This window comes from Grammomys surdaster, unplaced genomic scaffold (genome assembly GCF_004785775.1).
Source record: "Grammomys surdaster isolate TR1022 unplaced genomic scaffold, NIH_TR_1.0 238, whole genome shotgun sequence".
NCBI classification, from domain to species: Eukaryota; Metazoa; Chordata; class Mammalia; order Rodentia; family Muridae; genus Grammomys; species Grammomys surdaster.
In genome coordinates this window covers 3200771-3212845 of record NW_021604683.1, presented here as the reverse complement: position 1 = coordinate 3212845, position 12075 = coordinate 3200771, and the positions used below count along the sequence as shown (strand labels likewise).

The 12075-nt window shown below is 43.2% G+C and overlaps 1 protein-coding gene across 6 annotated transcripts in view; it reads left to right on the top strand.

Moving 5' to 3' along the window:
* Dido1 (death inducer-obliterator 1) overlaps positions 1-12075 on the top strand; it is a 53258-nt gene that overhangs the window by 28286 nt on the left and 12897 nt on the right. For all 6 annotated transcript variants that reach the window (XM_028774128.1, XM_028774123.1, XM_028774127.1 and 3 more), the window contains 7 exons: positions 7219-7678; positions 7794-7953; positions 9106-9222; positions 9361-9465; positions 10355-10490; positions 10700-11228; positions 11811-11964. In XM_028774128.1, the coding sequence (XP_028629961.1) occupies positions 7219-7678; positions 7794-7953; positions 9106-9222; positions 9361-9465; positions 10355-10490; positions 10700-11228; positions 11811-11964 (1661 nt within the window). The remainder of the gene's footprint in view (positions 1-7218; positions 7679-7793; positions 7954-9105; positions 9223-9360; positions 9466-10354; positions 10491-10699; positions 11229-11810; positions 11965-12075) is intronic.

The following is a 12075-nucleotide window of genomic DNA, read 5'->3' as shown; positions in this document are numbered from 1 at the left end:
ATTAGTACATTTTATCTTTTTTTAGAAAAGCATCACAGGGTTAAAGAGCCCTGAATTGTAATAGTATGAACCTGCTACATTTATTAGCCTTTCAGCAAGTTACCTAGGGGAGGATCTTTTGCAAGTACGTTCACAAAATGAGAATGCAGTTGTGCATCGTGTAGGTTGAGACTAACATTAGAGAAGTTGAGACAGGAACATCATGAGTTCTAGGCCAGCTTCAGTTGCAGAGTGAGACTCTTTCTCTAGGGCAAGTGGGAGGAAAGGGAATGTAAAAAACCTAAGAAATGTAGTAAGTTAGCATGTTCTGCTGCATTGTGGCAGGCCTTGGTGCACTTTAGGCAGTTGAGTCATGAGTTTTACGTTTGCAGGTAAACGATGGCAGGTCTCGTGTTCTTTCAGTTATAGCAGCTCTACAACAGCATTGTGAGCTAATGAATAGACTTAGAGCCAAGTACCACCTCTCAGAATGGGGAAAACCCTGCCAAGTATAGTGTCTGTAGACCTAACAATAAATGATCAAAACCTGAAGTGTAGTCCTAGTCCTGGAAGCTGAAGATTGATTACAACTCAGTTCATCTTTATCTGTGTGCCCAGAATGGAGAACCAGCTCTTGAAGTTCTGACTCAGGGTCTCACATTAGAAGCAGTTAAATCTCTAGTTTCAGTTTCAGACCCTGGTAAGTATATTATTCCCTGTGTGGCATCATAGAAGGTCCTATGTGCTGGAGGATGGAACATAGCAGGCCTAAAATCTGAGTACTGTCTTCTGTCTCCTTTCCACAAGGTGCTGGGGAAGGGGAGGGATTGGGTGGGGGGAATGGAGGAGGTTCCCAGGGGTCAACAAGGTGGGCCAGTTCCTATGCTCAGGGGTTCTTTGACCTTTCCCACCTTGTCCTTCACAAGTGACTTGATCCTTAGTGGAGCTGATGGGTTCCAGGACAGGAGAGTAGGACAAGTTAACAACTGATTACTCTCCCCAACAGACCAGCATCTCAAAATTGACCAACATGCAAAAATACATCAGGGACATGTTTCTAAACCAGTTTCTTCTGATTTCCCCCCCTTTATTCCATAAATGATATCATCCTAACATTGAGAGTGCCATCATCAGTGAGGAGCAGTTATCTCCTCTCTGCCTCTTGTTGTCCAAATGGGGCCAGTCCTCTTTCATCCCCCTTCCTCTGCACAGTGGGAGGGCACCACACAGCCTGTGCAACTGTGTCCCAAGGACTCTGGTCCTCCTATCTCTCAACTGCCTGTGTGCAGAACACACATGGGGGAGGGGGGAGGGAGGGAGGGAGGCTCAGAGTGAAGCCAGTGCTGGGAACACTTCTACAGTCTCCTGCATGGATGCTCACCATGTACACTGAGAAGACTGCATGGCAGAGCTGAGCCGAGCTGCTGCCTTCTGAGTGGATACAGGCAGGCAGCATGCTGCCCTGCACAGGAAGCCACTCCTCAACATGCAGGTGATTCAATTTCACGAACAGTTGTTCCTCTGATTTTTTTTCTTTCTAGAATATCTGTACAGTTTCCTTAATTTATAGAAACAATTGTCATTTTTTAAATTTCAAAGATCCTGATATTGCTGTTAACGGATTTTGTATCCTTCTGTGTTTTATTTCCACTGACACCTCTCATTGCCAGGGGAGGGACGTAAGCTGAACACTTGCCTAAAATATTCTTGGATTATTAGAGTTTTGAAACAAAATTTATTATTTATACTTATATCACAATAATTAGTATTTTGGACTCACTAAATGGCTCATCAAGTGACTTAAAACACCGGTGTTTGAGTGGATCTTGACGACATTTCATCTGGCTGTAGGGATTTAATGCAAAACCCCAACCACCTACAAACCCAAACCTGGGGAGTGACTGCATCCTGCACAGGTGACCAGGTCGGGTAGTAGAACAGGGAGAACACAGGGTTTTCCAGGATATCTTGAGGTGTGGACTTCAGAAGTACATTTCATGGGATCATGAAGGAGCCCTGTGGTGGGTACTAGAAACCTAAAGCTAGGGGTGGGCCTGTGTTTTATCAGCTGCATGAGCCGTTTATTTGTCTTCATAGTAGTTAGTGGCAATAAAATGGGGACAGGGGAACAGCTTTGCACATCTAAACCAAACCCCTCCCAATTTGGGTTGGGGGACAAACTTGGTACTGAGGAGGTTAAACTTGGCAGCTGTTGAATCATAATACATAGAGCTAAGCTTACTAGGTTGTTGGTAATGTTCTTTTGGTATCATTTTGCTTTTTATAAATCTTTGAAAAGCTCACCGTTGAAAAAATTGGATCATAGCATTAACTTGAACCTTCGAAGTGAACCTCTAAGAATACTCCAGTCTGTCCTATAGCTGTCCTTGTGTCCTTCACCTCTGAATGACCTTCCTGTAAACTTAAGGAACTGTGGATCAAAGGGTTAACACTCCAAGAAAATCCATTTGATGGCATTGCTGATCTCAAGAGTGCAAAAGGTCTCCTGAAGATGCCTCCCACAATCATTAGTATAAAGTGGTAAAATGCTTTTGATACACACCAACATGTACATAATTAACATGCTTAGTATCCAAAAGTTAGAGAGTAAACATAGAAGATCAAATTCTTAGCTGCTTTAAAGAAGGTTTGGGCAACATTGATTTGCCACAAACCTGGACGAGCTCGGCAAGAACCTAAGGTAACTGGTTGCACTCTCTTCCTCTGGTTATCCACTGCACCTCCAGCTTTGGCCCCATTAGGTCTAAAGGGTCTGGGAAGGCACATGGATTGTAATATGCTCCTGTCATGTTCGTTTCAGTAAATGATTTAGTACAAAGAAATAATGGTTAAAATGAACTTCACTGAAGTCATCTGTACCTGGTATGATTGGGGAAATCTGAACAGCAGCTCAGCTTCCACATAGCTGGGCAGATTGACAGTACCTACGTGGCCCTCACCACATTGCATTCCAGTGACTAACAATATAAGAAATTACCAATCCAACATGATTGAGCTAAAGATTTCAAGATACTATGTGATTGGTTAAGATAACTTGCAAGATTCTTAAGAGTTGGTCTCTGCATTAAGATGGAAGTCAAATACTGGACATCAGTAAGGAAAAAAAATGATTTTCATCTCCAGAACATAGCAGTTGGATATGGACCTCTACAGGGTCATCGTAGTCACAGTGGACATTTGAGGAACATCTCTGATGTAGCCTGCTGCTTTTGTCCAGGTCTCATTTATATATAAAGCGAAACTGGTAACTGCTCACTTAGCGATAACTTACTTTTGATGGTTTCAATATCATAGCCCTGGCCACCTTCCTTTACAGTCCTGCCTCAGCCTCCTGTGCGTGAGGTGTGGATAAAGGGATAGTATTTATTTGAAGCATGTCTAGGAAGCAACTGCAAAAACATTTCCACTGCCACCTCACTGGAAAGAGGTATGGTGAAGTAATGGGAAATCCCAAGTTATGTGGCCCAGAGCTGAGGAGCAGAATTCAACACCTGGCCTTGTTTTAAGGTGCTGCTTGGTCACTGTCTTAAAAAAAGCAGTTACCCTTAGACTTCTGGAGGGGAAATAACTGACCTGCATGGGGGCAGCCTGCCCTCTGTAAGAGCAGCCATCAGGTAGCATGACTGGGATGGGTGGGGTTATAGATTTGGACCCCCAACCCTGCGCTTGCACCCTGTCCCCCATTAGGTTTCAACTTCATGCAGTTGTAAGGGTTCTGCCTTGGGGCACATGATCAGGGTTTGTCCCCCTAATGCCTTTCTCTTGCCTGCCTTTGTGGATTATTACTGCCACCTGGTGACCAGCAGAGCTATAGCATCCTTACTAGTAAACCCGTGATGTAAGAATAGAGTTGTGTTTCCATGCAGAGCACTCTACTTTCCTACTCCATCAAACTTGAAGCAGCTTAGTTTGCATTATGAAGAACTGCTCATGGCAACCTTTGCTTCCACTAGTGGTCCACAGGACTGGAGATGTGTTCCTTCTCCTACTTGGTGTCCGTCAATACCTTCTTACTCCCACAAGAGGGCAGAGAAAGCAGCACACAGTATAAAGTGCTGTTTGTAAAATGGGGTTCTCAGTTACAGCTACTTTTATTTAGTTAAAAGTTAATTCTGTAGTTGGGCACAGGGTTTTGAAAGCCCAGTAATGTAGAGAATCAAATAAGGATTTGCAAATTCAGTGTTCTGTTCAAACATAAAGTGAATCTCTGTTGCTGGCATTCCTGCCCTAAGTCAGCACCACTGTTGTTCCTACCTGTAGGGGCTAGAGAAACGTGCCAGTCCCTTGAGCAGTTGCAGAGCATAACTTGCCCTGTTTGACACCCTCAAAAATAGAAAAAGGCTTTGTGTTTCAAGATGCTAGTAGGTAAATAGGGAAAGCCATCGTTTATGAGACATGCCAGTTTATAATTACATAACATGCCTTTTATGCACTGGGGAGTGTGCCTAAAGTGTCCTAACATTGGCCTTAAGTGGAAAGAAGTCACCAGAGCTGTAAGGCTACAAAATGATGGTTAGGGAGTTCTATTAATATATGACATTCAAATATGTCTGCTCTCAAACCATTAGACGTGTACTTGGAGTGTCAGGAATAGCCAAAATGCAGTCAGGCCAAGAGAGATTGCATCTGTGGTGGAACCTGTGGTTTTGAAGTCCCCGTTTGTGACTAGAAACAAGAAAAAAACCATCACTGAGATGTTTCAGGTCATACTGCTATCTGGAGGGGCTTTGTCAAGGTTTTGGTAATGCCTTGATAGGTTTGTAGAGTGGAAGTCAGCTGGCAGTCTAGTACACATTTGTTATATCCCTGTTCAATGTCACTGTCTCACATAGCAGTTGGTCCATACCATTATCTGAGTGTTCATTCCTTCTCTGTACCTTCCTCAAAGGAGTCTGTACTGATTGTTTACCCCAACACAACGCAGCAGCCAGACATGCAGGTAAATTTCTGAATGCACCTGGAGCCGAGAGTAGTGGACTTCCACTGCAGAGTTCTTGGACATTGCCCTTGATCTATAGGAACCTTGGCCTATACTCCTTGGCTCAGAATGTGTTCTCTCCATTATTTGTCATACACACTATATTGTAAAAATAGGTTCTTGGCAGTTAAAAAGTATTTCATTGTTCAAAGTGTACTCCTAATTTCTATTTTGTACAAATCGGCCTCTAGGTATTTCCTGTCCTCATCTACAGTTTTAGGTAGATGTGACTGTTACTCTGCAAATCCCCTAAAGTGCTTTGAGGCTGAGGTTTGACATGCTTCTGAGCAAGCACACAGTCCTTTGGGGTGGACTTGAAGGGCTTCAGATGCAATGTGTCTTACATCTAGGTTTTTTTATTACCACTTTGTAATCAGCCATATGACATTGGTACAGGCTACCCCTCAGGTTGGTAGTCAGGTCTGGCAGGACCTGGTGATATCCCTAAACACGTAGAGTAGCTTGCTGAAGTGGACTTTCCTTGTGTATGGGATCTCTGCTCTTCCCTGAGCTCTCTGACCTTCCTGGCATATTGGAAATGGTTAGTGGGAGCAGAAGGTGGGAAGTACTCATCTATGATCTTAAAGTCATGCTTCAGTCATACACATGCTGAAACTGTAGTGTTGGGATTTTTGGCAGCACATGGTGTTAAAGGAGTACTTATTTAGATGAACCATTTCATAGGTGTTTGTTTCTTGGTAGGACAGTAGTCCTGAGCCACATGTTCCCAGACATTTCCTTCCTTCCCTCTGACCACTTGGGCTCCTGGTCAACATGTTAGAGAAACATTCAGTTCCATGACCCAAGCTGTAGTACTGATCTCCACTGAGCAGACACAGGACTTGGGGAGAGGGAGGAGGAGATGGAGGGAGAAAGAGGATGTGTTGTGTTGGCAGGAGGTGGGATGGATGTCTATTCCCTCGTCCTATGTGGATCCTGCAACCTGAACTTAGGCTTGTCAGCAGGTACCTTTTTGGGAAATTTTGTGAGCCTTGATGCAGGATTTTTAAAAGATTTTATTTTTTACTTTTTTAATGTATGTGTACATTGTCCCTGTCTTCAGACATACCAGAGGAAGGTATCCGATTCCATTATAGATGGTTGTGAGCCACCATGTGGTTGCTGGGAACTGAATTCATGACCTCCTGAAGATCATTCAGTGATCTTAACCACTGAGCTATCTCTCCAGCCCTGATGCAGGATTTTAATTAAACCTATTGCCCACTGGCATGTAGAAGTTTTGGTGCAAGCCAAACTTTTTGACTTAACATTTGTGTTAGACAATCTTTTGGTTTTTTGAGACAGGGTTTCTTTGCAGCTCTGGCTGTCATGGAACTTACTCTATAGAATAGGCTAGTCTCAAACTCTGAGATCTACCTGCCTCTGCCTCCCAAATGCTGGGTTTATAGGTATCACCATCATTGACCTGCTTTGACAAGCATTTAAAACATCAGGTTGTCATATTACCCTGCTGAGAGAATTAGGTGTGTGTATGGGGAGGGGATTGGGGTTGTATAAAATGGGCATCAATCATTTAGCATCTGGTGTTGATTGTTGCCTAGCCTTCCATCAAGAAAAGGTGTCTGGTGATTTCCTTTTGCATAAACTCAGCAGGTTGAAGTCTTCCATTCTGGCATCTGACTTTTTGTGTGAAAATAGGTTGGCTCATTTTCCCTATAGCAAACTTGTCAACCATGTTGACAAGTGAGCTGCTGCTGGAGGGTGTGTGTGTGTGTGTGTGTGTGTGTGTGTGTGTGTGTGTGTGATGAAGTAATGTGTACCCTTTGATGACAGGAAGGTGTCTAGGACACTGGAGGTTGGCCATTCATGGAGGAAAGATTGTGTGATTTTCCCCTTTTTAAAAAGGTTTTTAAAAGTTAACACACAAACACCTTGTCTAGTTAATTAAAATGATCCTGTAAATCTGCCCTATTTTGATTACAGGGTTGTCCTTTATTTTTATAATTTAGCTAGTTATTAGAGCTTTTGATAATTGGCTTGTTTGAAGTAAAATGTTTAATGTAATGATACATGAAAGGTTTTTCTTTTTAAAATAAGGAGTAATTACTATCATAAAATACCGTGGAACTACCTCTCTAAGTTTCGAGATTTTAAAAGCCTGCAAATGTATCTAATTCCTTGGTTGTACTGGCTATTTCCAGGATGGACGTGGTGTAATGTCAGTGTGCTGTTTTGTATGTGTTGCTTGTATCTCTCAGTGTGTGCGTTCTGCTTTCCAGCCGTGAAGGATGACAGGAGAGTGGAGGACAGAACAATGGCAACAGTTACAGTCCCGAAGAAAACGGTTCCTCCTGGCTCCTTGATGGGCAGACAGACTTCACCCAGAAATCTTGTTCCAAAGAAGCTTCCTCCTTACCCTAATATGGCAGGATCCAAACCAGCCATTAAGAAGCTGCCTTCGGGCTTCAAGGGTACCATTCCCAAGAGGCCATGGCCCTCAACTACCCTGTCAGGGACTTCTGCCAGGCAGGCAGGACCAACACCTGTGACAGCCGCTTCCAAAAAGTTGCCTGGTTCTGCTACTGTGGTGGGAGTTAACAGAAAGCCAATGTCTGCCAATGTTCCTGCAGCCTCGCCAACCCCAGGACGCCTGGGGCCTGTGAGCCCAGCTCCATCACAGCCCAATTCACAAATTCGGCAAAATATAAGACGCTCCTTGAAAGAGATTTTGTGGAAAAGGTGGGCCATTGTGTATGTCATATCTCCCAGATGTAGCATTGATGATCATATTCTGGATTTCCCCACTAGGCAAATGTCCCCTGGTTTATGTAATCCCTCTTTTCATTCTATTCAGAGTCAATGACAGCGATGACTTAATAATGACAGAAAATGAAGTAGGAAAAATTGCCCTCCACATTGAGAAGGAGATGTTTAACTTGTTCCAGGTTACTGATAATCGCTATAAGAGCAAATATCGCAGCATCATGTTCAACCTTAAGGATCCTAAGAATCAGGTCTGTGTGCCCCCGACTAGATGTTGGGAATTCTTGACTCAGAATAGACCCTCACCTTCATTTGTTACCTTCACAGTGATATGCCAAACAGCATTTAGAGATGTATTCATCCTTCCCATTACAATTGTGGGTCACCATCTTCACTGCAAGAACTGGAGTTAAGAGATTTTATAACCCCTCTCCTCCCATTTTATTAGATTAGCTTAAACTTCCCTGCAAAAATCACATGCCCACTGACCTAAGCTTGAAATTTTTCATTCCAGTTTTCAGGGATATCTGATGTGTGGTGTAACATTTTTATTTTATCTTATTTTTTTATTTTTTGAGACAAGGTCTTAATATAACCGTGGCTGGCCAGGAATCATGCTGGCCTCAAATTCTTAGGAGATCCACTTGTTTCTGCCTCGCAAGTTGTGGAATTACAAGTTCAAATAACTTTCTCTCTTAACCTTTCTTCCTCAGCCACTTAACGTGGGCCAAACCTTGTAGTTCTTGACTATGCCAGCCTGGTGCCTCCTGCTTTCTGCTGCTGGGGCTTGTTCATAGTGTTCTCTTGACTCTGAACATACACATACACACACCCTAACCTCCATGTTTTAGAACCAGAATCAAATACCTTGGCTGTATCACCTAGAAGTGATGTATTCCTGCCTTTATTTCTAACTTTTTTTGGGGGAAGGAGGGGACAAAGTCTCACTATGTAGTTCTGTTTAGACTCAGACTCCAGTGTTAGGATGGAAGGCCTGCCATACAGTCTGTCCTTTTAAATACTTTTTTTTTTTTTTTTTTGAGGCAGAATCTTGTGCTTCTGTTTCCCAGGTGCTATAATTATGTATGCCATTTCTCTGGCTTCTAACTTTTTAACCTGTATTCCAAGTTGTATACTATGATCCTGACAAAGCAGAGTATCTGCAGATGTCCTTGAGGTTGACTCTCAGCTGGATTTTTGCTGCCTATTTGAGAGAGCCCGCTCACAGTGGGTTGAGGGCACACTCCTGCACTGTGTGTGAGTCAGTGCTTGGAGTATTCAGGGCCCATCTGATTTCCATTGTGCTGCTTTGTTCTTCATATTGACCCAGAGTAAAATATATCACTAAAAGTTTATGAATGAGGAGATTAAAGGTGCTTTTTTTTTTTCTTTTCTTAAAATAGGGACTCTTCCATCGTGTTCTTCGAGAAGAAATCTCCTTGGCAAAACTTGTCAGAATGAAGCCTGAAGAACTTGTATCTAAAGAGCTTTCTATGTGGACAGAGAAGCCCACAAAATCTGTAAGTGCTGAGGAGGATAGCTGCCTGAGGCCCTAGAGGTTTCCATATTCTAGAAGTCAATGAGCTACTTATAGAATGGATGAATGTTCCTTCTACTTAGAACCAAGGCTGAAGCCTTCATTTCTGTCCTTCTTGCAGGTGATAGAGTCCAGGACTAAGTTGCTTAACGAAAGCAAGAAGAACACTACTAAACCAGAAACCATTCCTGACATGGAAGATTCTCCACCAGTATCAGATTCAGAAGTGAGCATTTGGGGTATCTGGTGTTTGCACAGAAACCAACATCTCTTACCTACTTTGAAGGCATTAAATCACTGAGAAAGTCACTGATGCTTACATAGTCCATATGTATGCATGGTGGCAACGCTTTCCAAGTGCCTGTATTCATTAGGTTGATATGGGTTCCTTTGGGATTTAAGACAGTCTCTATTCGCAGCTTAGTCTGGCCTAAAGTGCAACGTTTTAATTGCACTCTGGGATTTTAGGGGTAGAGACAACTGCACCACACCTGTCTTAGTGAGATTTTTCTCCCTTTTTTTTTTTTTTTTTTTTCTTTCCAAGACAGGGTTTTTCTGGGTGGCCCTGACTATCTTGGAACTTGTTTTGTAGACCTGGGTGGTCTTTAACTCAGAGATATCCCTGTCTCTACCTCTGGAATGCTGGGATTAAAGGCCTGTGCACAGCCCCACCATGCCTGGCTCTCCATTGGTTCTTCATTGTGGTATTAATTTGGAGATGGATTGAATTTGGAAATTAATCTACTTGAACCAAGCATGTTGACATTTTCTAGATCAGTGGTTTTCAACCTGTAGATTGAGACCCCCTTGTGTGTGGGGGGGCTCAAACAGCTCTTTCATAGGAGTCTAATATCAGATTATCCAGCATATCTGATACTTATATTACAAATTTTAAGTTTCAAAATTACAGTTATGAAATAGCAACCAAAATAATTTTATGTTTGGAGGTCACCACAACATGGGGAACTATATTAAAGGGTCTCAGCATTAGGAAAGTTGAGAACCACTGCTCTGGATAGAAGGAGGACCAGGAGTTTCAGGGTCATCCTCTGCTTCATTGCGGGACAGTCTCAAGAAAACAACAAAGGCAAGACCTACTTGGATTTCATTTGTAGGAACAACAAGAATCAGTACGAGCCGCCCCTGAGAAGAGCACAGCACCTCTCCTGGATGTTTTCAGCAGCATGCTGAAGGATACAACAAGTCAGCACCGGGCCCATCTGTTTGATTTAAACTGCAAAATCTGCACAGGTGAGCATAATTTAGGGGCTGAAACTATGGAAATAAGACAAAACTTGGTTTGTTTAAAATTGCTCTTCTAACTAGCTGTATTCCAGCCAAGTTCAGAGAGTGGTTTCTGTTGTGTAGCCTTGCCTCGGTTGTGGTGCTTTCAACTGACATTCTCTTCACCACGACTGAGCTGAGCTCTTGACGTGTTCACCTCCCTTCACGTTCTTCAGGTCAGGTTCCATCATCGGAGGATGAACCAGCTCCTAAGAAGCAAAAGCTTTCAGCTTCTTCTAAGAAAGAAGACTTGAAGCCCAGGCATGATGGCTCTCCACCTGATGCAGTTCTTAACACTGCTGATGGAGGGATTGCAGAGACGCTGCCTGAAAATGCCTCTGAGCCAGACCTGGAGATTGTATCTAGTCTGAACCAGGAGAGAAAGTGTTTTCCTGAGGCTCCAGGTGACAGCCATCCTGAGCCCTCTTCTCTGGATGGTCTTTCTCCCTCTTCTGCCTCTGGCGGGAGTGGGGTGGTCACTACAGTCACAGTGTCTGGTCGAGACCCCAGAACCGCCCTGAGTGGGTCATGCACAGTCACAGCCCCCATGGCAGCCCATCTGGACAACTCCCAGACATCAGAAACCAAACTGGACGTGCTAAGGCCTGCACTGACTTCTGCAGTGGTGCCCAAGTCCATACTGGCTAAGCCATCCTCCTCTCCTGATCCAAGATACCTGTCAGTATCACCATCACCAAATACAAGGTATGTTTTTAGGACGGGGTCTGAGCAAACCTCAAACCCTTCCTTTAGACTAACCAGGGAAGCTGGTGATTAAACTTACCAGAAACCTGATAATTTTTTTTTTAAGATATATTTCTTTATTTTATGTATATGAGTACAATTATAGCTGTCTTCAGACATACCAGAAGTGGGTATCAGATCCCATTACAGATGGTTGTGAGCCACCATGTGGTTGCTGGGAATTGAACTCAGGACCTCTGGAAGTGCAGTCAGTGCTCTTAACCACTGAGCCACCTATCCAGCCTCCTTATAAATCTTTACTGTCCTAAAAATGCTTCATTTCTTGGATGCCTAGTTAATATTTAGGTGTCATTCAGGTCTTGGATACAAAATTTTTAACTTAATGGCTATTCCAATTTGTTTCTTATTCAACTCATTTTCTTGACCAAATGTCTAAGTCATTCTGACTTAAATAGTTGCTTGGTAAGTGGAAGCCACCAGTCTTAGGATTCTCTTTTGCTCCCAAGTATGAAATCACCATACTTTGAAATGTCTATTGTACAAGAGGAAATTAATGTGGTTTTTATTGTTTGGTTTTCACAGCCTTTCAGAATCACGATCCCCACCAGAAGGAGACACAACTCTCTTTTTGTCTCGACTCAACACGATTTGGAAAGGATTTATTAATATGCAGAGTGTAGCAAAATTTGTCACTAAGGCATATCCTGTCTCTGGGTGTTTGGATTATCTCAGTGAGGTTAGAGCCAAGAACTCTCTCTTCTCCTTCCTTCCTCCTCCTTCCCCTCACCCCCCCTGTCGTGTGTGTGTGTGTGTGTGTGTGTGTGTGTGTGTGTGTGTGTGTGTGTGT